A 26,016-nucleotide genomic window follows, 5' to 3' on the forward strand; every position below is an offset into this window, starting at 1 on the left:
ATTTTTAAATTTGTTTTGCAAGATTAACTCTAACAAATTTTTTATAAAGACTAATTTTAAAAGAAAATATATTTATAGAAATTATTTACTTATTAAATATAATTTTAAAATTAATTATTATAAAAATTAACGAGTATGGTAAATATAAAAATTTATGATTAAGTAATTTTATAATAAATTTTCATATTGTTAATGTATTTAAATTAAATTCTTAAAAGTGTAATATTAAAAATATACAATTGTGTTTTTTTTTAAATTTTTAATTACTTTTTAATACATTATCCACAGTAAAATACACCTGTTTTGAATAAAAAAAAAAAAACCTAAAACATAATTTTCCACAGGTACAAAAAATATTTTCCTAAAATTAAACTAAGCCAGATAAGAAGTGAAAAAGAGAAGATAGGATATTGAATTTGATTTTGTCTTGGTCCTTTTTGTTCCCTCCATTCTTCCGATTCAATCAGCTGAGTCATTTGGTACCATGTTTTTTCATGGAATCCCTACAATTCACACCACCACACTTCCACCAAACCCAATTGCATTTCATGAACAAATTCTCTTCCAAACTCATACCCTCCCTTTCCTTCACTTCCTCCGTTGACATCAGACCCTTCTGTTCTTCTTCTTCTTCAACCCAAACCCAGAATCTGAATCAGCCTCAAATCATAGTTCCTGAGAGAAGGCGTAGGGTTAAGGCTTCTGATGCTCAACTCAAAGAGAATTGGTTGGACTCACTCTCATACCCTTTTCCAGAAAAGACCCATCTTTTCAATGACCCAACCCGCATCGATGACGGGTCCAAATGGGTACTTGGTATCGACCCGGATGTATCTGGTGCCGTGGCGCTGTTGAAAACACATGGTTCTGTTTGTTCAGCTCAGGTAACGGGCTTGTCTCTGTTGGATAAAGTTCGTTCTTTTTTCTTTTTAATTGTGGCTGTGTGGTTAGATAGTGTGACTTTATCAGTAGTAAGAAAGATTATGTTGGAAATAAAAAAATGAAACTTTGAGGTGCTACATGCGTGACTCTATCAAAAATGAAAGTTTGAAGTGCTACGTGTGTTCCAATTAGGTGGGAAATAAAAAAAATGAAACTTTAAAGGGCTTTTTGCCTGAAGATTTGTTAGGGTGGGGTGTGGTATAGAATGTACTGAGATGGGGTTTCAGGGTTTTGAGTGAATGGGTTTTAATGGACATGAAGGGGCTGTGTTGTATGGATATGGTTATGCTATGGACTTGGTTGCTTTGGCATATAAGTAGAAGGATTGTGGTTTAGTTGATTTTGGTCAACTATAAGTACTGTTTTTATGACATTGCATGGAATATTGTGGAGTAGTAGCAATGTTTGAGGATATCATCTAGAATTTATATGATGTGTACCTCTTTTGATGCTGGTAGTATGTAGCTTGTTGAATTATTGACTAGTAGACAGTTGCATTTAAATGAAATAACTCTGCTTGTAGATGACTACAAGTTCCATTGAGGAAGAACATGTTCATTTAAAGGAAATAAGCAAGATCCATTGTAGATATTTGTATAGGCATAGTTTTGCTGAAATGTTTTCTGTAGGATTCTAGATGCTTGGGGTAGGTATGAAGCTTGGATTGGAATTCTGGATTAGGGATTTGTGAGTATGTATTTTAAGGCTTGCACTGTTTTGAGCATGCACATATGCATGTCTGATGATCTAGAGACAGCAAAAGAAAATGGTAGTTATGAAGAAGGGAGAATACTAATTGTAGAAGAACTGCTGCTTTCTATTAAAATTATGAGAGGATGTTTTGTATTAAGGTGGTAAGTGCGACAGTGCATAAAATCTTATATCTTTTCTATTGAGAATGAAAATCATTTTTTCACAATCACAGGAGGAGCCAAAATGGGTTATCTTTTGCAATGATTCTAATGAAAAAGAAACATGAAATTATCGTCTACTGCCTACCTATTTCTTAAATGAGTGTCTTACCAATTATGGAGAACGATTGATTAATGATTGTTGAGATCCATATTGACTAGATACATGGTCAAAGTAGAGCTTCAAAAGGCCAAAACAATCCTCACCTTATGAACTAATTGTTGGAATGTGTGAACAAAGTCTCACGTTAACTAGAATTGGGGAGGATCAAGGGCATATAAGTATGGTAGATCTCCATTAGTATGAGGCCTTTTGGATGATGTTCAAAAATAAAACCATGAGGGCTTAGGCCCAAAGTAGACAATATTATACTAGTGTGAAGATATACTAAAAAGTCCATACTTGTTCTAACAAGTGGTATCAGAGTTCGGATCTCTAGGTAGTGCCATGTGAACGTGGATGTGGGTGTGCACGGTGAACCTCAGGTATGCAGGTGGACCTCCAAGAGAGAGCGAGGGTGCCTTGAGAGCCAGGAGAGGGCAAGGGTCCCTCCAGAGTGGGCTCTAGTGTTAGAGGACTTCGTTCGAGGAGGAGATTGTTGGGATGTACGAACAAAGTTCCACATTGACTAGAATCGGGGAGGATCAAGGGCATATAAGTATGTTAGATTTTCATTAGTATGAGGCCTTTTGGATGATGTCCAAAAACAAAACCATGAAGGTTTAAGCCCAAAGTGGATAATATTATACTAGTGTGGAAATAAACTAAAAAGTCTATACTTGTTTTAACAAGTGGTATCAGAGCTCGGATCCCTAAGTGGTACCACATGGATGTGGATGTGAGTATGCATGGTCTCAGATAGTGCCTCCAAGGTGGGCTCTGGTGTTAGGGGCTCGGTGTTAGAGGACTTCGTTCGAGGGAGAGATTGTTGGGATGTGCGAACAAAGTCTCACATTGACTAGAATTGGAGAGGATCAAGAGCATACAAGTATGGTAGATCTCTATTAGTATGAGGCCTTTTGGATGATTTCCAAAAACAAAACCATGAGGGCTTAGGCTCAAAGTGGACAATATCATACTAGTGTAATGATATACTAAAAAGTCCATACTTGTTCTAAAAGAAATTATCGTCTACTGTCTACCTATTTCTTAAATGAGTGTCTTACCAATTATGGGGAACGATTGTTTAATGATTGTTGAGATCCATATTGACTAGATATATGGTCAAAGTAGAGCTTCAAAAGGCCAAAACAATCCTCACCTTATGAACTAATTTTTGGGGTTGAGTTAGGTTTAAGCCAAATTCAAGATGTTATCCAAAGTCTATCATAGATTCAATATTAGGCTATCTTTGACTATAAAAAATAACCTGGCCCTACGGCTTTCTTAGTGTGATATATATAAGTCCTATAATTTCTATGCTCTAGATGTCTAGTTTTAGGCATGAGTAGTGTGTGTTGAGATCTCACATTGATTACAAATATGACCAATGTAGAGCTTATAAAATTTAAGGTAATCCTTGCTTTATGAACTGCCTTATCTTAAAGCTTATGTCCACATGCAACTATCTATGACTACCCTAAGCAAATATGGTAGAGAAAACAATTGGAAAAGCACACTTCATTCAAATTCCAAAGCACAAATATATCCAATACCTGTCAGTATTTCCTCATTGGTATATACACTCAACTCTCAAAAAGTAAAGAGAAGAAAAAAGGAAACATAATTTCTTGAGAGATGATGCTTGTGATGGCATAAAACAAAAATTGAAGTTGTCTACAATGTTCAGAAGTTCCAATATATAGGTTTTTGTTCTGTGTGTCTATCATCCATTAGTGTACAAAGAATATTAGTTTTCTTTCAACCATAAATTGTTTGCATGCAAAAGTGAATGATTTGCTCTTTTGATTTTTTCCAAAATATGTGAAGAAAAGAATGCCGTTTATTAACAAATCTCCACCTTGGCTTGAACTTTTTTCATGCCACCTTTACCAAAATGCTCATTGGATCTAACTCAGAACAAACTCTAATTAAGTCAAAATAATACTTGAACTTAGAAATTGTAATTGGATTCATCCTCATATTTGTTGGATTGTTTGAAGTGCTAACCTTTTACTAACAATGGCACCTTGTCAGACGATTTCCTGTATAAAGTAATATTTGACATCTATATGTTTAATTCTTTCACATTTGATTTCTTCAGTCAAATGTATGACACTTTGACTATAGTAACCTATTGTACTATTTTGTTTTAAATTCAAATTGTTAACTAAACTTCCAATCCAGATAACTTCCTTCATTACTTTTTCTGCAATAATATATTTTGCTTTTATAGTAGATAATGGCATAAAATTGTAAATATGTTTTCTAACTAATTGTACTACCTGAAAACATGAAAGCATAATCTGTCATGGATCTTCTCTTATTAACACTTCTAAGATAATCAAAGTCAACATAACTAATAATACTACTAGCATTGGTATGACTCCTGTTGTAAATCAAGCCAACATTCTCTTTGAAGATATTGAAGTATCTATTTCATAGGATGTCCATAGTAGTCAATAGCGGTAATAGTGGCTGCAATCGCGACCCTGTAGCGTCTCGTTTCACAGTAGCGGCCGTAGCGCTGTGAATAGCGGCAGAAAACTTTGAAAATAGCGGCTGGAGCAGCCGCTATTCCATCCTCTCACATTTCCGTTTGTGCCCTTTGTCTTTTACCATTGGGGCCTTTTAAGGGGAGACAATCTTAGAATTTCGACCCCTCCTTTTATTTCTGAATCTCTTCTTCCTTACGCAAAATCCTAGCCTTGCTCAAGTCAGCTCTTAACTCGCTCTCCTCTGTTCTCTCCACAGCTCTCCCCTGTTTTCTCTCCTCTGTTTTTTCGGCGATGCTTCTACTTTGATTTTCTGGTCATCTTCTTCGTCTCCAGCGAGCTTCTAAGGTGACCTAAATTATTTTGAGTCATTTTCTTCATCTCTTGTTATCTTCTTCAAGGTCAACACAACTTTCGACATCACTGAAATACTTTCCAGTCATCTTCTCCAACTCCTGCAGACTTCCAACAAACTTTCCGGTGACGGAACAATTGTTTTTTCCTGTATTTTTCTCTTTTTTTTTCTTCTTTGTTTTGATTCTTCTTATATTTTATTGTTAATTGTTATTGACATCTAAGCATATATATATGTGTGTAATTTAATTTATGAGTATATTTATAATACCTAAAATAGTGGCCATCCTGCTATCCGCTATGCCGCTATAGCGTTTTTTAGGTCGGCCGCTCCGCGCCGCTATCTAGGATTGACTACTATGAGGATGTCAATGTATCTTGTCAGGATGTCCCATCCTTCTGCTAACAATATTAACATGAAATATCTCGATGATTGCAAACTACAGCATGCATTATGCTTCCAACTATATTTGCATAAAGAACATGTGATGTTTGTTTCTCCTTTTTAGCATACTGTGGTGAGTCGTGACATTGTAGTTGACAATCTGAAATGGATAGCCAATGGAGTGCTCTCAGGTTTTGCATTCGACATTGTAAAGCATTTCAATTCTTTCTCAATGTACTTCTTTTGAGATGAGTGTAACTTGCCAGCATGGCGATCTCTATTAATTTCCATGCCGAAGATTTTTTTTAGCTGCACCCAATTCTTTCATTTAAAAAATACCATTGAGTTAAGTTTTCAACTTGATTTCTAATTTGCTTTTCATCATAATAGAGTAACAAATAAATAAATGACCCATTTAAGAGCTTTTTTTTGGTATAAACAACAGTCATAGTCACTTCTAAAATAACTATGACTTAACATGAAATTATGAAACCTTTTCTACCATTGTTGAGGAGACTGCTATGAAACTTCATGTTCTTCCACAATTCATTGCTCTTCCTTTTGACTAGGATGATAAGAAGTGTCTACTTCATGAATAAGCTGATCTATAGTAATTTTCTATATTTCCTCTGGTGGTTCAAACCCTTCACTTGCTTGCTAATATCATATTCTTTTCCTGTATTTTCAATTTCATTTGTCAGATGAAGCATGATTGATTTATTGAACCTAACATCTTTGCTAATTATGAATTTTTGGTGGCTTTTTATCAGTACACCACAATCTGTAACCTTTCACATCATATGCATAACCAAGAAATATGTATTTTTGTACCCTTTGCTCAAGCTTACTTTCAACCCAAACTTCTTTTGATAACTGAGCATTAGAGAGCATGCAACGTGTCATCTCCAAAAGTGTTGTGTTCATATCTTCTGCCACTCTATTTTGTTGTGGTGTCATTTGCACTTTTATTATGTCTTTATTCTTGCAAAATACTTTAAATTGTCCTTCATAGAACTCCAAACTATTGTTTGTTCAAAAACACTTAATTTTCTTGTTTTAATTTTCTATAAGCACTTTTCATTTTTTAAAAGTTAAAAAATATCATTCTTATGCTTATGAAAATATACTGAAAACTTTTCTTAAAAAATTATGAATAAAAGTTAACAAGCATTTGACACTACCCTTTGACGAAACAGGTGTACAGCCCCACAAATCGGTGGGAATGTAATCAGTTGTGCCCTTAGTCTTGCGAATGGCGGTGTTAAACTTGAGTTTGGTTTGCTTTCCGTAGACATTATGTTCTTGAAAATCAAGCTTCTCAATTTTATTATTACCTAATAAGTCATATTTACTACTTAAAGTAGACATTCCAGCCTTGACACAAATGAGCAGTATTATAATCTAAATCATGGAAAGGCTATATTCCTAACAATTGTGCTACCTTTGAATAAGCATAGACCATTGACTAATTTTCATTTATAACAATAAGAGCAGCTTTAGAGATTATAATAATTCTATTTTTAGCAGAATACTTATACCCTTATGAATCAAAACAACAATAACAAAAACTTAGCCTTATCCTATTCGATGAAATTAGCCATTTGAGTCATACAATGGTATTAAGTTCGATTCAAAATCAAATTCTCAAAAATATTATTTATTGATAGATTTGTTTTAATAACTTCTTTTAAAGTTCTTTTGGGTCTTCTTCCTCTTTTTACCAAATTAAAAGTTATGCTATCTACTCTTCTTATTGGTGCTTCTAGTTGTTTTCTTTGCACGTGATTAAATCATTGTAGACGACTTCTAGTTATATTTTCAACTATAGGTGCTACTATACTATTCTCGCATATACAATTATATTTTATCTTGTTGTTTCTCATATGATTACTCATCCACTTTAACATTTTCATTTATGTTACTTTTACTTTTTTTTTTTGTATTGTTCTTTTAAGATCTAACATTCACTATCATATAGGATAGTTGATCATATTGCAATACAGTTAAACTTATCTTTTAGCTTGATAAATACTTTATGGTCACAAATAACTCCTGATGCGATTCTCTACTTTAACCATCCAACTTATTCTATAAGTAACTTTTTTATTAATTTCTCTATCATTCTATAGAATCAATTCCAAGTACCCAAACTTGAAGACTTATGGGATAATATGATTTTTAATTTTAACTTTTAAAGCATGATATCTTGTTTTTTGTTAAAAATGTAATACATATACTTTATCTTACTTCTATTCAAGTAAACATTCTTAGATCCAAAGTATCTTTCCATAACTCAAGTTTAATACTAATCTTTTTTTTTAATTTTCCAACTAATACTATGTCACCTCAAAATAACATACACTTAGGGATAATTTTATTTATGTAATATGTAAGCACATCTAAAACTAGGTTAAATAAGTAAGGACTGAAGACAGAGCCTTGATATAAATCTATGCCTATAGGGAAGTACTTAGACATGTGGTAAGAGCAAGAAGAATTAATAATTTATGCATCACCAACTAAACGAATTGATACAAAGAGAATATTTTTGGCACTTTCAAGTTCAACTATGCCTTCTAGAATCTAGAGTACTTGTACTAACCTCATTCTTTTATTTAAGTCTAGGACATTTAGCTTTCCAATGCCCTTTCTTGCAGTATCTGCACTTTCTTTACCATATCTAAATTTTGATTTAGACATGCTTCTACTTGAGCTACTTGAGCCAACCTTTCTAGATCTTTCTTTAGCAAACAAGCCAGCTGTTGGGTTATCACGACTACCATTATCATGCTCTATCTTCTCAACTCAATAGAGAGGATTTAACTCATCAATATTTACACTTTCATGTCCATATGCAAGTGTCTCCCTAAAGGAAGGTAGAGAGGAAAGCAACATCATTACTTGTTACTCATTAGAGAATGCCTCTTTCGTATTTTTTAATTCCATATTGAGTGAAGTGAACTCTATAGACTTCTTTTAATACATAGTATGGATTCCATACAAAGTGTATACAAACTTTGCAATAAATTAAGATAGTTGACCACTGTCTTTTTCATATAAAGAGACTCCAATTTGGTTCACTAAGCTGCCGCTGTTTTCCCTGGTACAACTACCCATAATACATTGTCAATTATGCACATTTGAATAGTAGAAATATCCTTTGTGTCAATTTCATCACAATTAGTATCATTCATTGTAGCAATCTTCTTTTCAGAAATTGTTATTTTCAAATTTTGTTGTGTTAAGACAGCCATCATACAGACTTTCCACAATTCAAGTTAGGTCGATGGATGGATGACTGATGCAATGTACAATGTTACTCTTTAGGGTGAGTTTGATGCATATTAAAAGACACAGAAGCATAAAAATATGGTACAATTAGTAATTGAGTCATAACACAACCTTTGTTTTGTTTATTGTTTGGTGGTTGACGCATAACTCACGTGATTTTGTGATGTATGGTGTTTGATATGCATAAGTATAGGTATTAGACAGAACAATGCAAAATTCCCTACAATTTCCTTTGACATATACAATGGTGGTGGTGGCAGCTGCGACAACAATGGTAGAGGTGACAACAATAGTGGTGGTGGTGACAGTTGTGGTGATAGTTTTGATATGGGAATGGGAGTGGGTTGGGTATTTTTGTCTTCATAGTAATGTTCTGCATGGGACAAAATTTTTTTCCCTTAGTTTATCACAAATTTTCACTTTTTGTGATTTTATCCTCTTTTGTGCTACTCCATGACCATTTTTAAAATAAAAAACAGAACTATAATTTTATATGGTCTAGACTTTAGTCCTCCATTTTCTTCTGCAAGTCAAATGAATATGGTGGAAAATACATAGGGGACAATACACTTCACTCAAAACCTGAATCCCAAATAAACCCAAATACCTCACGGTATTTCTTCATAGGTGTATACAATCAACTTTCTCAACAAACAAAGAAGATAAAAGGAAACAAAACTCTTGAGATGGGATGAAACAAAACATGAACTCGTCATCTACAATAAGGTTAAGGAGCTTCAGTTTATAGGTTTTGCTTCCTTTTCTCTTAGTCATAAGTTGTTTACATGCTATAATAAAGGAGTTGACCTTTTTAATACGTAAAGAAAGAAAAGGCATTTATTAAAAGTATGCTATAGTCCTGTCAAATGTTTTAAATTGGTTTGGCATTAGATCATCTAGATCTAGGTCCCATGATTCATTTTTAAACAGATGCTGTAGATTCTGATCAGAAATTTATCTCCATTTTTGTGAAGGATGTTATATCATTTTAGTGCAACAAATGCAGGTATTTGACTCTCCTCATGTGAAAATACTTGTTGGGAAGAACAAAAGAACTCGAAGACGCTTAGATACCAAATCTGTTGTTCAGTTGGTTCGTAGTTTTGAAGCTCCAATCGGTATACTATGATCTCTATTTTTATCTCTACATAAATGTGCAGACCTTTTCCTAGGCTTCTGTTTATGGCTGTGCTTCAACTAATTATTTGCTTCTATTTATACTAATATGAAAAATTTGGTTTGATTATCTGTTTTGACATTTTGTTACAGTTGTTAGTCTTCCTGTGATGCTAAAGTCTTGACTTTTGGTCTTCTCTATTTTTTTACCATCTAAGATTACTATCATGTGTTGAGGCTGATATTAGAATCTTGTAAGAATCTTATTATGTTGATATTGTGACTGATGTAGAGCCAAGCCTACTAATTTGATTTCTTGTGAGAATCTTTGTCAACTTGTGTACGCTTAATATTTTATTGATGATTTTCTGGAATGCAAAAATGTGGACTGGAGTTATAGGATCAATAGACAGAAAGTAGTTTAAGTAAATATACCCAATCAGCGGTATAGATAGTGTTTGGAATCATTGTATGATCTTATCTTAGTATTCTAAAGCTTATTGTTGTATTTAAGGTAGTTAAAATTGGTATTTTACTTCAAATCACAAATGGGACTAAAAATTGTAAATTGAATCATAAATTTTTACAAAAATCATATGCACAAGCATATAAATTCATATCATGCATATAAAATAGCATAAATTAAAAAAAAAATTTAATCACTAAAAGCACTTAAATAAACTTGAAGAGCCAGCAGCAGTGGAGCTGTTAGTCGCAGTTGGGACAGAGCCAGAACTGCCACCACCTGAGCTTTGACCAGCACCTGTGTTTGAACCCATTTTCAGACTCAAACATGATAAGAAAAACAGAGCAAGATTGGAGCTGAGGAAACTTTGAAAAAGTTGTGAAGAAGACAGTAATGGTCGGCTGCAAACCAGGTTGCACATTGTCGATTGTGTTGTCTAGGGTTCGAGGAAGAAAGAAAAGGAGGCATGATTAAGTTTAGGAGGTTGGGACATAGGTTTGAGCAAAAATATATGTTGGCCTGTTGGGTCATTCAAAATTGGGCCATATCCATTGAGTTATGAACGAATTGGGCCAATATCTGGATCCAAACCCGGCATTTCATGAAATTGGTGAGAAATCTTGATTTTACCAATTTTACATTTTAAATCTTGATTTTGCCTGGGAATGATTTTTGCTGCAATCTGAATCATTCTACCTTCCAAAATTGTAAAATCGCATGATTTTATGATTCAACTCCTGATTTTAACAACAATGGTTATATTTACTACTCTCCACTTGACAGTGCATAAGTTTTGGTAGGTCTAAGTCACAAATTTATATCTTACGTTTAAAAAGTTAAATTGATTTTACCCTTTTATGTTATATGTTTGCTAAGCAGAAAGATTAATAACCTTTTTCATGTGTAGTTGTGTAAAATACAATTGGATGAAGTATAAATTGATGGTATTTCATACTTCCTTTGCTTTTCCTATCACATTTCTCAATCTGCTGGTTTGATAGCATTTCTGTGATCAATGGGGTGTATTCTTTTCATTCTTTGGCAGTGTAATTTATACTATCATGGTAATTATTCAGCTTGCTACAGTAATATTTAAAGTATTATTTTGGTTTTTAATATTTCTTTTGAAGGTTGACACTGTTTATGGTTGGCTATTTGCAAATTGACTCTTGATTTCATTAGGAACCACAGCATATATAGAGCAGTCGCTCCCTTATCCACAAGATGGAAAGCAGGTTTGTATGCTTACTCAAACTAGAAGATATTTTGAAGTGTTCTGTATAAAGAATTTCAGTGTATAAATTGCTTTTCCTTTCAAGCTTGAGTAAAACATTTTCCTTGAGTGGCAACAAAATTTATTCTACCGCTCAAATCTTCACTATAATCAAATGAGTGTGATGGTTGTGTTGTTTAGTGTGAGCTTTTTAAGGCAATGTATGAGGTTGATATATGTTGGATGGGCTGGGATATTGGCTGTTGAAAGTATTCACTGCTAATACCATGTACTGATTAAGATGAATATTGCTTCTCTGAAAGAAACTCATTTTTAACAAGACCAGCCTTTTCCTAGTTAACATATTTGTTGGGGACTTGGAACTTCTTGCGAAGATTGGTCCCAATCAAGTTTAAGCGATGTATTATATGATAATAATGACTGGAAGTGAGATCTAGAAATTGGCAATGATGAGTGTTTAATATTTAAATTTGTTACTTTTGGTGATTTGTCTTTGACGACATGGATGTAGTTTGCTTTGTTCTATAATCTATTTTCAGTAGTAAATTGTAATCATTCGATTGTGTCCTTAGTTTGATTGTATTAATATTTTGAAAAATGCATTTTATTTATTTATTTACTTCAGATTAACATTTTTTATCCATCTCATGCATTCAAGGGCTGGTGGAGTGGAGGATTTGGGTATGGGCTGTGGATTGGCATCTTAGTTGCCTCAGGTTTTTCTGTTATTCCAGTGCCATCTTTTACTTGGAAAGCAAAATTTGAACTCTCTGGAAGCAGGACTGCAAAGGTTGGCTTGGTCCTAACTACACTTTCTTTCTTTATTATTTCCAATAGTTAGTACTACAGGCAAATATGAAGTTTGTTTTCCTATCAAAGAAAGAAAAAAAATGTTATGTTAGTTGGAACTAATAATAATTAAGGAAATACTTAACATTTTGCATATTCTGAGATGATTATGTAGAGACAAATGGGTTGGGAAATGAGCTTGAGTCGTTGGCAAAGGGGAGTGCAAAAATGGAGAGGAAACAAACCTACTCTGATTTCCCCTGGGTATTGCTGATCAAAAGGATGGTGAATAATTCATGAAATGACTTTTAATTCAAATTCAAAATAGAAAAAGAATGCAGACATGGCAATTTTTATTCCCCCTAGAAACATAAAAAGGTAGCATCCATTGGTTTCTTCTGCTACTCCATTAAATTTTAGCCCTTTGTGGTTTCTCTTTTGATGTTTATGCTGATATCATTCATGAAGCTAACATCACATTACCATAACATCTTTTATTCTGTGCAACTTTCAGATTGAAAGTAATTTAACTAGGGGCTATTTTTAATGACTATAAATGCAGCTGTTGGCTCGCATTGTAGATATCAATGTCATATCTTCTATGCTGTTGGACCTGAGAATAAGTGATACATAGTTTGTCTTGTGTGTCTGCTTCCACTGGAATTTTAATTGAATTTGAAAGTGTATCTTGGCAGATCAATGGATTCCCTGGTGCATCTTATGAATCATAATAAATTTAATGTGTCTTTGGAGAAGGTACACATTTTGAAGTATGTAATAGATGGTAAACAAATGGCAGACTATTAAGAATTTTTTGAGTTTAGCTATTTATTTATGTAGCCTGTCTTGTCTCCAACTTCATAATTGTGATTTTGCAGTTGCCTAAGAGAACAAATGTTATGTTTTGTTTCCTAAAACTGCCTAAATCTCTTCAAATACTTCCTAATTAGTTGATTTTGAATAACAAATGTGCATATGTGATGTTCACAGGTGATGTTTGATGTTGACCTTTTGGAGTTCACTTGTTGTGGTTAAGATACTTGCATTTGATGTAAAATTATGCTTGTGTTGATTGTTGACTATTGATATGAACCTTAAGAGAACCACACCACAAAAGCTAGTTGTAATTGGAGAGTCCAAGGCTTTATAAACCCCCCCACATTGGAATCCCGTACTTGCAATGTGAGAGTCAAGTTTTATACCCTGCAATTGGATCCTAACATTCCATCATGCTGAGTCCCATACTTCCAATGTGAGATTCAGGTCCCATTCCTTGCAATTGAATCCTAGCATCCCACCATGCTTCGTAGCCTGACTCTCATGCGAGCTGGCTGTGCACTAGTTCCTTTGACTAGTCCATTATGAACACTGCAATGTTGGTGTCATCACCTGTGTTGCTCATTTGCAGTTGGAAGACATAATGCCAATTGATGAGAACGTTGGGAGAATCACATCATAATGTTGTAGTTGGAGAGCTTAAAGCCTTATAACTCCACTTCCAATGTGTTACTCAAGTCCCGTACCTTGCAATTGGACCCTAACAATTACCTTGCTTGAGAAAGAGAATACATGCTGCCAAACAACCATCTATAGAATAATTGATCACTAATCATTCATAATAGAATAGTTATTATGCATAAATATAATTATGTACTACTATTCTCCCCCTTGTCATTGTCAATTTTTACATGTTGTATGATTCAAACTCTACTCTTGAATCCTAAGTGCTCCCATTGACCATCTTCGGCAACTTTTGCTTTGTCCAACAAGCTTCACAGTAGCCAAAGTCTTTTTCTGGCTAAATTCGGGTTATCTTCATCTCCGGTGAGACCTACTCATTTCTAACGTGACCCATTTGCGTTAGGGGTTACTTCTTAACTAAAATCTATCTTTGTTCACTATATTCAGTTAAGTTATAGTGATTTTCTTCATTTCCAACCATAGTAGTCAATAGTGGCTGCTATCACTGAGGAGAAGAGCAGCAGGATGCCACTATCCCATTGGTGTTGCATTTCATTGTAGCAATCGTTGCACCGCGGATTGGGCAGAAAACAGAGAAAATCGCAACCATTGCGGTTGCTATTTCATCCTAGGTCAAATCCCTAATTTATCCTCTCTTTTTGAACGTTGGGTGACTTTTAATGAGGTCAATCTTGGGATTTTGCTCCTTTTTACATTCTGATATCTTCTTCTCCCTCATCCAGCTAACCCTAAGCTCTCTTAGTTCTCCTCTCGTTTTCGTTCATCTTTGTTCTTTGCAACATCCTCCTGTTTCTAGTGTCTTTCATCTCTAGCGAAGCTTCCAACGTGACCTAAAAATTTTCTGGCCATCTTCATTTCCAATCATTTTCTTCAACTCCAGCGAAGCTTCCGCCATGACCTAGACATTTGCTAGTCAACTTCATCTTTGGTGAAACTTTCGATGAACCTAAACATTTTTCGGTGACTGACCATTCTCTGTTCTCTATTTTCCTTCTCTGTTTTTTATTTTATACAAGTGTAACTTTATTTATATTAGGTATATTAAAACTTTAGAATAACAGTCATTCCACTATTTGCTATCTTGCTATAATACTTTTGGGTTTAGCCGCTTTGCACTGCTATCCAGGATTGAGTACTATGTTTCTAACAATACCCACACATTTTTCAGCAAGATCACCTGTGTTGAGGGCTTGTTCTAGTGGACTACTTTGTTTTGTTGTATTTTTCTTCTCTGTTTTGGTTTGACTTCTGAGAACCTCTGTTTGCAATTCCGCTATAGTGTTTTTGAGGTTGGCTGCTCTTGGTCACTATTCAGGATTGACTACTATGGTACTACTACAGAATTATTTTCCTTAATTTTCTCTTTAGTTGACTTTAGTTTGATGGGAAACAAACTCATTTTAATCTATTGTGGGTCTTAGCTTCCTTGAAGGAAATTTATGTAACATGATTTTGATATTTCACCATTCACTGTATATTCTGCAATATGTGTTCTACATGAATGTTTCCTAAATATTGTTGACATTGGTTACTAATAGCTGTTGGAAATTTTATACTGCAGGATGATAGCAGGAGAGTTGCTTCCACATTATTTCCTTCGGTGACTTCCATGTTAAGTAGGAAAAAAGATCATGGTACTTCTCTCATTTAGTCCTATATTAACTACAAAGCTGGTGGATGATCATAAAGTGTTTTCAAAATGTATAGAACGAGACTGCTAATGGAACTAACCCAAGTCCTTGAAATCATACATTGCTTTTATTCATCACAAAATTCTGCTGCTGAAATTTTAAAGATACAATTTATTAAATTGCCTTATATTCCAGCACTTTCTGATATATTACATCACTGAGAAGGTCCTCCCACTGCCATGTTAATGTGGGTCTTATTGCAGCTTCTGGTTGGTTCCTCCTCTCCCCCTTTCCTTTTTTTTCAGGGAGAGGTGGATGCAAATTTATATTTTATTGGTAATTTGCATTGACCAGAAACCCCAAAAAGTCATAGTTTGTTCACTTGTTGTATATTCTATTAATGTTAATAGTCACTCCCTGTCCATAAGCAATGACCTTTGATCTTTCCTAGCCATTAATGTCAACAAATTTATAAGTTTACTAAAAATTTGGAAAGTTCCCGCTTAACCAGCAGCTTAAGTTAATGAATGGAGAATCTTTTCCATATGCATAATATAAGGTAAAATTTCATGTTGACCTCACTAATATTGAATCAGCTCAGGTTGTTCAGTGAACCCAACATGATATTTTCATCCAATAATAGAAAGAGTGTTGAAAGGAGTATCGGAATGTGAGTGACTCCTTTTTTATCATTGAACTTGAGAGTTTCTCTACACATGCTATATTACCCAAGTCAAGAATCCTTTTTGTATCCGTGGTGATTCTTTTTCTTGTTTGCTATTATCCACCTTTGAATGTGCTTTGATTTTTCATAAATTTCTCATATTTCAGGAAGGGCAGAAGCTTTACTAATTGCTGCATATGGCCAAGACCAAATCAATGGCTTGGAACCTTGCGACTCCATCTTTGACAAATTTAAAACTTGAAAGTTGTTTAGCTCCAATCCCTACATTTTTTCTCTCCCTTCTGAAAAATTTGACTACCAATTGTGATTGTTCCAAATACTATTGTAATCAATATTCCATGCCAATATTTATTCTTCAAAATTTTGATTCTACTCCATAATTACTCCACTAATTGTTCAGTCAACTGTTAGAAACATTCATTAGTAAGGGACATCCAATAATTATAACTTCATACTTTTTAATTTGTGTTTTTCCCAAAAAGGTACGTTACAAATAAATTCAAAGTTTCTATTTTGAAAAAGTATGATTTGTATTAATTTTACACAATTTCCAATATTTTTTATAATAAGAATCTTTCAACTAAATTACACATTAAAAAAGTTCTTAGTAGTTAATACATTGATTTTTGAAAAATTAATTATAATATTTCAAGTTTTTTTTCTAGATAAAGTCAACTTTTCTATGGTAAATGCTTTGAAGTTTTTGTAAAAGGCCTTATATTAAAGGACCACAAATAATTTTAAAAAGTTTTTATAAAATAGACAGGTTGAAAGTTGAAATCATGTATTGTTGTATTGCAATGCACATTAACTTTTTGTCAAAGCATTAATTTTAAGAATTAACAAATTAGCTTGTACTATTTTTTTTAATAGTAATCACTTTTATATGTAAGAAAGATATTTAGACTCACAGTATACAAATAACTTTATAATCCCGTCTAGTAGTAGCTTCCTGTGTAAGTGATATGGTTAAGTTGAAGTTAAACATGTTATGTAAGTGCAATTGGACTTAATTAGTGTTGTTTTATTCACCAAAGTAAGCAGTTGATATAATTTATTTTATTAAGTCATCAAGTTATGTCTATCATCCACCGAGACACAAATAACACTTTTATATTCTTTCCTAAGAAGATTCAACCATAATAACTTTAACTATTTCAACTTTCCTAACTCTTTAATAAGTTCTAGTCTATCATGATTTATCTCTATAAAACAAAAATTTTGTAAGGATATCAAACTTCTAATACCACTATTCATTTGAATTTATTTTTTCCAATTTTATGCCATAAGAGAGCCTTAGATTCAAGATGAAGTCAAGCAAGGATAAAAGAGAAGCCATATTTTTCACATTTTTAACCCAGTTGGTACTAATTGTAATGCTGATATTCATTAATGGATCATGATTTTGAGACATCAAATTATTTTCCTCTATTTTACATACAACTTCTCAAGTATTGTTAGTAATTTTTTGATTTGTGTCTTTGATGATTAGAATGACTAAAATTATCAACTTTATTTTGCATAAGCTGTAACATGAAAAGAAGTCTTGATAGCTATTTTTTTCCCCGTATTATTCTAGTGATTATTTACAACAAAATAAATTGATAGAAGTGAACTTATAAGTTTCAAAAGTTATATTTCGATAGAGTAGAATATAAGGATTTCACACAAAGACATGCAGTAAAATCATCAATTGTACTTGAAACAATTCTTTTTATCCCTTTTTTCAATCATCACTTAAGATTGTGGTCAAACAAGTACATGTTAACTTCTTTTTTGTGACTATATTTTCTTAAACCAAATAATCTATTAAAAATTTGCATTTTTCTTTAGGTCATAATCATTGAGTGGTCAATTATTTGTTTTCTTTTTTTATCAAAATAATCTTTTAAAGATAAAAAATTATGACTAATTTTTTTTTATCATCACCTTAATTATTTGCAAAAACCAATTTGCCAACAATTTTGTATTTTTAGAACAATTGTAGTAAAATAAGTTAAAAAAATTATAATAAATACATTTTCACATTATAAATTTAACTTTTTTTACAAAAAAAGTTAAAAGCAATATCATCCTAAATTTTAGAATATCAAATTATAAATTTACTTTATTATTTTGAGTTTCTACCCATATAAGGCAATATAATCAAATAATATCAAAATACACAGCATACTCTAAAAAAGTGATGAAAAAGGTAAGTTACAAATGTATTTCATTATTCATGAAGCTTTGTACGAGAAGTGTAAAACTCTCTTATGTTAGTTTAAAACAGAAAAAATTTAGAACCTAACATATTATACAAGCAGGAAAAAAATTAAAGTAATTTAAGACGAAATAATCTTTCCTTTGCATTTGAATTAGCATTCTACCTAGTTATTCCCTTAATATATTGAATTTAACCCTAATAATATCATGATCACATAAATTAATTTTCATTTTTTATATTCTTTTATTTAGCATATAAATATCAATATATTAAAGGATATTGACTCTCATGATAAAAAATTATCGCATCTTACACATCAAAAAATAATTCAATACATGATATTAACCTTAAGAAATCATTAGTTTTGTTAAACTTTATAACATAGAAAGGGTTCAGCTCCTTCAAATGAAAGCTTCTGTGTTGAAAGAACAATATGATAGCATGATTGCACTGAATGTTATGAAGTGCACCATCAGAGCTAGAAAATATCAATAAACACACGTTCCACAGCTTATTTACCAACTGTATTGATCAAGAAACAAAGAAATATCATCAATAAATTAGTCCAAAAACAAGACAATAAACACCAATTTGTCATAATTTTTTTTTTCAGAATTTTGCAAAAAATAACAATTCATTTAATTGAATCAAATTGTATGAGTTTGTAAATAAATCATTAGATTTTGTTTGTAAATATTGTTTTTTCTTTAAAGCAAGAGGATAATAAGTTAATAAATATAGTATTTTTTAAATAAAAAAAATGATATTCAGTTATTTAATATTAACCATAAGAACTAATTTTTTTGCTATTAACCATAAAAACTAATTTTAACAAATTAATTACAGGTCTCAAAATATGATTTAACACAAAAAGGTCGATCCGCAAACCATTTTTCACGGTTAAGTTGTTTATTTTTTGGGACTTAGCCCCACTGCTGATTTATTTATATTACGTTAGAAATTGTTTTTAATAAAAATATTTGAAGGGTTTACCTTTGGATGAGGCGCTCATGTAATCATATTATGACTTGATCGTTTATTTGAATGGCAGGAATGTGAGCAATCTTTGTGAAGTGTTTCCCTTTCTCATTTCCATACCTTTCTTCTAGCAATGGACAAGAGATTATACACAGTAATTCAAGAGACGATGGCAGTTGATCCTCTGGCAATGACTCGAGGCTTCCACATTCGAAGATGTAAAGTGTTTTCAGAGAAGTGAGATGTTGAAGCCCTTTCCCTTCCAACCGCTTTAAACCATCAAAATAGGATAGCCGTAGATACGTGAGAGAAGTGGGCAGTGATGGCTCCCTCAGCAAGGTGTTTACCACTTCTTCACCCCCCAAACCATATAGAAAAAGCTCTGACAAAGAAGTGAGGCGTTGGAATCGGCAAACTAACTCTTGTTTAGACATACATGATAATGATACTATTCCAACATCAACAAAAAGACGTCGTAAACTGGAAGGCAACCACTCTGGGGACAATGACGCTAACTCTGGAAGGTCTTTAAGGTTCAAGTATTCAAGGGCAGGGAGATTCATCTCTTCTGGAAGTGACCTAAGTTTTTTACAATCAGTGACAAAAAAATAATTTAAAAAATTATGAGAGACCCTTCCACTTTTATTAGTAATTGCTTCCAAGTTGGGACAGTTATGGATACCAAGGAATAGAAGAGCTGGGAAACAATCTAATGGAAAGGACATGAGTGAATCACAACTCTTCTTAGAGATTCTCAGGTATTCAAGTGATGTGTATTTGTGCCATCTTTCATCACACATAAATTCTAACCTCTCACAGCCACCAATGTCAAGTGATTGCAATGACGTGGGCAAACCATCAGTTGGGAGGGAAATCGAAGACTTGATATTTCTGAGAGTCAAGTCTCGAAGGCAGTTGGCATTGAGTATCATTCTTGGCAAACACTGCAAGCTGTCACACTTTTCAATTGATACGAACCCATCTAATTGGTTGCACTCTTCCATAAGAACCTGTATCAATGAAGGTAGGCGGTTGGGCAAGTTTCCTCTCAACAAGGGACATTTGGATAAACACAAACTCTTCAGACAAGGAAAAGGAAAGTTGCTACCTTCAAATGGTACCCACTCCTCCCACTCTGACATCTCTTCAAACTCGAGACTTTCCAACAATGGGAATGGCTGAAAGGATTGGGAACTTGCGTTGCTGCAATAGAACTCCTGACCAACTGTCTTCACCATTTTCATCCTTTTAATGACAAGCTCCTTGAGAGAAGGTAATTGTCCAAATGGCGGAAGTGACAGGCAGTAGTTGCAGTCACTGATCCACAGGACTCGAACATTACAATACGAAGAATCACTCAGCCAATTTGGGAAACTTGTCCCATTATAGTATTTGATGCCCAGTTTCTTTAACATCATTGAAGGTTGCAAGTTGTCAAGTACATATTTCTCAGTTTGTGAATCTTGTGGGTCGCTGCTCCACTCTAGCATAAGCTCCTCGATCTGCTCTTTATTCTTTAAATTTGCTTGAAATGCATCGCTGGGGTCAGAAACATTGTACAGATTCAAAATGGAAAGCTTACCCTGTAGATGAGGAAATTTTCTTAATTCACTGATCCTTAATCCATCTTCTTTGCCTACAATGAAGGAAGACAATGAACAGAGATCTTGTAATCTGCATATCTCTATTGGCATCTCCATCAAATTTGTGTCACTGATATCAAGGTGGCGCAGATTGACCAAATTTCCTATCTGTGCTGGTAGCTCAACAAGAGATTTACAGTTTGATAATTTCAAAGTCTGCAGATTGTAAAGCTTGAAGGTTGCATCAGGCAGCCTTTTGATGGAAGTGTAGGAAAGGTCAAGATACCGCAGAAGCACCAAGATGCCAATTGACTCAGGTAGGTCAGTGATATTTTTGTACATGGACAATGATAAAATTCGCAAACAACTTAGTTTTGGCAACCAACCATGCAACACTGACTTGGTCAAGTAATATGTCCTAATAATGTATAGAGATTGTGGTAGAAAGGTGCGCAAACACTTTAGCTCGTTCAAGCCCTGAAATCTTTTAGAGACATCGTACCACTCTCTAAGAAATGATAAATGGCGACCAGTTCTTGGGATTTCACCGTCTTCAATGTAGCAAGAACTTGTTCCAGACACAAGTCTAGCTAAATCATAAATGAGGTCATGCATTCGAAACTTTTCCTCTGTTTCAGCTTTGACCTTTTCAATTAAGGATCTCAATAATAATTCATTAAAGCATTCTGCACCTATAGATTCCATTGCTTGACCTCCTTTGGATCGTTGCAGAAAGCCTTCACCCATCCATAACAAGATTAACTCCTTCCTATCCAACAAATACTGTTTTGGAAAAATTGAACAATAGGCAAAACATCTTTTCAATTGAGCTGGAAGATGAAGATAACTTATGCGTAAAGCTGGTAAAACATCGTCATGTGCCCATAAGTTACTGTTCTCAATTCTGTTCCATTCCTCTGCATCAACTTTAGACCGCAGAAGACCTCCCAAAGTTTTAGCAGCTAATGGTAGGCCATTGCATTTTCTTGCAATTTTTCTACCAATTTCTTCAAGGTACGGATATTTGTCATAACCTTCTTTTCCGAATGCATGAGTTGCCAGTATGTGCCAACAATTTTCATCCGTTAGATTCTTCAGCTCATGAATGTGAAGTGTATGTGTGATCTGTGCAACTCTCTGTTGTCTGGTTGTCACAATGATCTTACTTCCCTTTTTTCCACTGCTGAAAGGAGCTGTTAGGTGATGCCAGTCATTATACTTGTCATTCCAAAGGTCATCAAGCACAAGCAAAAACTTCTTATCTTTTAAGTTGTTCTCTAGTTCAACACGAAGAACATCTAGATTAGTAATATTACAATCTTCAGATGTGACAGACTCAATAATTTTCTTCGTTACCCTTGAAACATCAAAATCATCAGACACCCACGCCCAAGCTTTCAAATCAAAATATTCACGCACTTTGCTGTCATTGTAAACGTATTGAGCAAGGGTTGTTTTGCCCAGACCCCCCATGCCCCATATTGCTATCACTTCTATATTATTATAGCTCTCATCATCGTCACCAGATAGAAGCATGTTCAGTAACTTGTCTTTGTCATCCTCTCTAGCAACCACAACAGGTTCAACCAACGAATCTGTAATTTTGGTATAAGAGACTCTCCTAGAAACACTTTGCAAACAAAGAATATCTTTCTGTTTCACAAAATGTTCTAGCCTTCCCGATATTGCTTCAAGCTTGGAATTCATGCTCCTATAAAATTGATTAAAGGGGGAATAAAGTAATGATCTCACCTGGGTAGTAAAGCTTTTAGATTCTCCCTCCACCTTGCATCTCAAAGATTCAGTGTTGATTTCATCCAACACATCTTCTGCATCCAAGACAGCATCTTTCAACTCATCAAGCCATGCCTTCACAGCAAGATCAGTGATCTGCTTCTCCTCAGCATCATTGAGCACAGCATTAAGTGCAAGCAGCTTTATCCTCAGCTCATCTAACAGAGAAACATTGAGCCTCCTGCTGGCAAAGAAATCTCGAAACTCTGTAGAAGTTATTCTATCTAACAAGATGTCCACAGAAGCAGAGATTAATGCCTCTCCCACCAAAGCCAAGGCCATTTCTTCTCTTGTTTTCCAAACTGTATCACAACTCTAGATCTCTTGCTAAATGCTGAACGAGATACACGAGGTGGTGAAAATTTGAGGTATTATAGTGCTGAAGTCTAGTCAACAATGTTCTGGTTTCACACTCACTGTTTTAAGCGCGTGAACATCTTTGTTTTTTTCCATTTGTTTTTCTAAACGTTGACTGACCAAAAACTATGGTGATCGTTGTATTTGCAGTAAAGTGCATGTGTATTTTCTATTTACTTAATAACTACATTTCTAACAAAACTTTCTTCAATGAATATTTTTATTTTAAATTTTTCTTTAACGTAATGTAAGCTAATTAAAATAGCAGTCTTGATTTTAATACTACGGTTCTTAGTTAATACACGATCCATCGTGTAGGTAATCTATGTTATCCTTTTCTCTAATAAAAACTTATTTTCCTTGTTCTAATTCCGAAAATAATGCCTTTTATTCTATCATTTAAATATAACATTAAATATTTTTAGATGCCTCAATAATGCTATTATTTTTATTTGCGTTGGTTGTACAAACTAAGCAAAATACCGAAGTTGAAGACTCAATTTAAGAAAGGGACTTTTTTGCTATAATCAATAGCAAACACTATTATTTCCTTGAAAGTGACCACCCACTTTGCATTTCAACCTTTTAATGTATCCATCTACCGTGTGATTTCTAGTAAGTACAAAGCATAACAGTAGTTGGAAAAATGCATCGTGGTAAAGCTATTTGTTGGGTTATATCACGAGAATTGGTGGCACATGGCAATATCAAAATTCAACTAATATAGGCAAAAATCAGAAAAAAAGCTCAGACAGGTGCTCCAAAGTTAATTAGATAGTTTTTATAGATTTATGAATTTGAAATTGAACAGATATCACAATTCCCCAAAGTTAAGTTGTTAGAGACTTCAATTTAATAGTCTAGTTAGGTGCTCCACAATCTATATCATATTCTCAATTTTTAGAAGTCTTCTTAAGTATTAAAATGACTGAGATCAATATTAGATAAATCCATGATCAATGGATACATAATGAGTAAATATAATAAGATGTATTTCTATCTCAGTACATGTAAAACTCAATGTACACTTGAGGAGTATATAATTGATCATTTTTCAAATGGCAGCAGTGGATGGTTGATGCTTCGTCGGAACTTAAATTATACACAGGCATGCAATAACTTTGTGCAGATAGATGTCTCCAATCTGATGATTGAAATAACTGAAGCCTCACAGTTGACGTGTTTTGTTTGAAATATTCCTTACAAATAATAAAAATGATTGGCTATAAAATTAAGAAAAAAAATGAAAACAAATGTCTCACCCACTGGTAAAAGTAAAAAAGAGAGAATTGCTATAGGCAAAGCAAAATGTCCAGAGAGATCTTACCATTAGTATTGAAGTTAAGGATTTAAATAGTGTGATATGTTATTTTATAAATCAAGGATATATTTGTAAATATGAATTTTTAAGAGTTTGTGAGTCCAAAATATTTTGAAGACTTAAAAGCAAAATTAAAAACTTCACAAACCTATAATTTTTGGAATATCTCTAACTGTGTACACATCACATAATCTACTAACTCATGTAGATAGCATCACAAATTCGCATCAATTGAAAATTTAAACATTGAATTAATAATTTTACATTTATAGAAGTTTTATTTTGATTTATATCAAATTAAAATTTTTACAAATTATCACATCAATGTTTTGAAGGAAATTGACTGAATACAACAATATATAATTAACTATTTAATAGTAATATAAAGAAAAAATTACCCTAAAACAACAAGATTTCTGTTTGTGATACAATTGCTATATTAAAAAAAAAAAAAAAACTTCTAATTAGTAACACTAATTAACGATGTAGAGTAAGATATTTAACTATATTTTTGTTTCAATTGAAACAACCTAATCATCGCATAAATTTATCTACACTCTATACTGTGACATGACTCATTGTATATATACGAAACGTATTTTTGTATATTGACAATTACAATGTCAAATGTGTTAAATAAATATACCAATATTTATATAAAGAGAACATTTCTTTGCCCAAGTATACAATTTTATGGCCTTATTGGAATCTTTGAAGAGATTTGAATCACCCTAGTGAATTTTAATATAGATTTATGAATTTTGTGTCACCAACCTGACCTTTCTGTACAAATCAATTTATATAGATTTATGAATTTTAAATTGAACAAATATTATAATCAAGAAAAAATTAAATTCGTAGTTAAACTGAACAAATATTAATTTATTAGTTTAATTAGTTGCTCCGTAATCCATTTCATCTCAGTTTTGAGAAGTCTTCTTATTAAGTACTAAAATGACTGAGATCGTTCAATAAACTCATAGTCAATAGATACACAATGAGTAAATAGAGTAGAACATGATGTTGATGTCTTATAAAGAATTGTGGCTTTGGGGTTCTGTGTGTCTTATCATTTTTCCATTCTCAATGTAAAAGGCACAAGAAATTTTTCCTTTGAGGAGAAGAGTTTCAAATCTGGTACAACATGAAAACAAAGGAAGCTAAATCAACATGAAACAAGCGTTAAATACACAGATGGTTGATGTGTTCTGCTGTTCATGAATTCCTTATAATCTTTTTAGAAGACAAAATATTACGGCTAAAATAGTTTTTATCAAAATTTGCATTTTCCTTTTTGTGACTATATTTCCTTAAACCAAATAATCTATTAAAAATTTGCATTTTCTTTAGGTCATAATTATTGAGTGGTCAATTACTTGTTAGTTTTTATCAAAATAATCTTTTAAAGATAAAAAATTATCACTAATTTTTTTTATCATCACCTTAATTTTTTGCATAAACCAATTTTGCTAACAATTTTGTATTTTTAAAACAATTGTAGTAAAATAAGTTAAAAAAATTATAATAAATACATTTTAACAATATAAATTTAACAACTTGTTTTACAAAAAATTAAAAGCAATATCATCCTAAATTTTAGAATATCGAATTATAAATTTACTTTATTATTTTGAGTTTCTACCTATATAAGGAAATATATTAATTAATATCAAAATACACAGCATACTCGGAAAAAAAAAAGTGATAAAAAAAGGTAGAATAAATTACAAAAGTATTTCATTAGTCATGATTTTTTCAGGGCTTACGAAACTTTGGACGAAAGTGTAAAACTCTCTTATGTTAGTTTAAAATAGAAGAAATTAGAATCTAACGTATTAATACAACCAGGAAAAAAAATTAAAATAATTTAAAAGGAAATAATCTTTCCTTTGCATT

At 32.9% G+C, this 26,016-nt stretch overlaps 2 protein-coding genes across 3 annotated transcripts; one reads left to right on the top strand and one right to left on the bottom strand.

Moving 5' to 3' along the window:
* Positions 1–424: 424 nt before the first annotated feature.
* LOC113856058 (Holliday junction resolvase MOC1, chloroplastic) lies at positions 425–16,203 on the top strand. Of its 2 annotated transcripts, none has more exons than XM_027487687.1 (6): positions 425–884; positions 9,485–9,596; positions 11,243–11,295; positions 11,953–12,084; positions 15,127–15,199; positions 16,028–16,203. In XM_027487687.1, exons 1-6 carry the CDS (start codon positions 495–497, stop codon positions 16,120–16,122), a joined length of 855 nt encoding a protein of 284 aa, XP_027343488.1. In that variant the 5' UTR covers positions 425–494; the 3' UTR covers positions 16,123–16,203. The 2 variants fall into 2 exon arrangements, with proteins under 2 accessions (XP_027343488.1, XP_027343497.1); XM_027487696.1 differs by having other exon boundaries at positions 651–884; positions 9,471–9,596.
* Positions 16,204–18,339: 2,136 nt separating this feature from the next.
* LOC113856405 (putative disease resistance protein At3g14460) lies at positions 18,340–22,985 on the bottom strand. Its single transcript, XM_027488209.1, has 2 exons — positions 19,081–22,985; positions 18,340–18,609 (listed from the first exon to the last, which is right to left on the bottom strand). Exon 1 carries the CDS (start codon positions 22,722–22,724, stop codon positions 19,104–19,106), a length of 3,621 nt encoding a protein of 1,206 aa, XP_027344010.1. The 5' UTR covers positions 22,725–22,985; the 3' UTR covers positions 18,340–18,609; positions 19,081–19,103.
* Between the last annotated feature and the right edge of the window lie 3,031 nt (positions 22,986–26,016).

The sequence above is a fragment of the Abrus precatorius genome, unplaced genomic scaffold (genome assembly GCF_003935025.1).
Source record: "Abrus precatorius isolate BTA unplaced genomic scaffold, Abrus_2018 Scaffold1, whole genome shotgun sequence".
Classification (NCBI taxonomy): domain Eukaryota; kingdom Viridiplantae; phylum Streptophyta; class Magnoliopsida; order Fabales; family Fabaceae; genus Abrus; species Abrus precatorius.

What these genes read in the sequence shown, in the direction of transcription:
- LOC113856058 (XM_027487687.1), top strand. Translation starts at nt 495, where the DNA reads ATGGAATCCCTACAATTCACACCACCACACTTCCACCAAACCCAATTG. An exon ending in TAGTTTTGAAGCTCCAATCG is followed by an intron (nt 9,597 to 11,242) that starts GTATACTATGAT and finishes TGATTTCATTAG; the next exon opens with GAACCACAGCATATATAGAG. An exon ending in ATCCACAAGATGGAAAGCAG is followed by an intron (nt 11,296 to 11,952) that starts GTTTGTATGCTT and finishes CATGCATTCAAG; the next exon opens with GGCTGGTGGAGTGGAGGATT.
- LOC113856405 (XM_027488209.1), bottom strand. Translation starts at nt 22,724, where the DNA reads ATGGCCTTGGCTTTGGTGGGAGAGGCATTAATCTCTGCTTCTGTGGAC.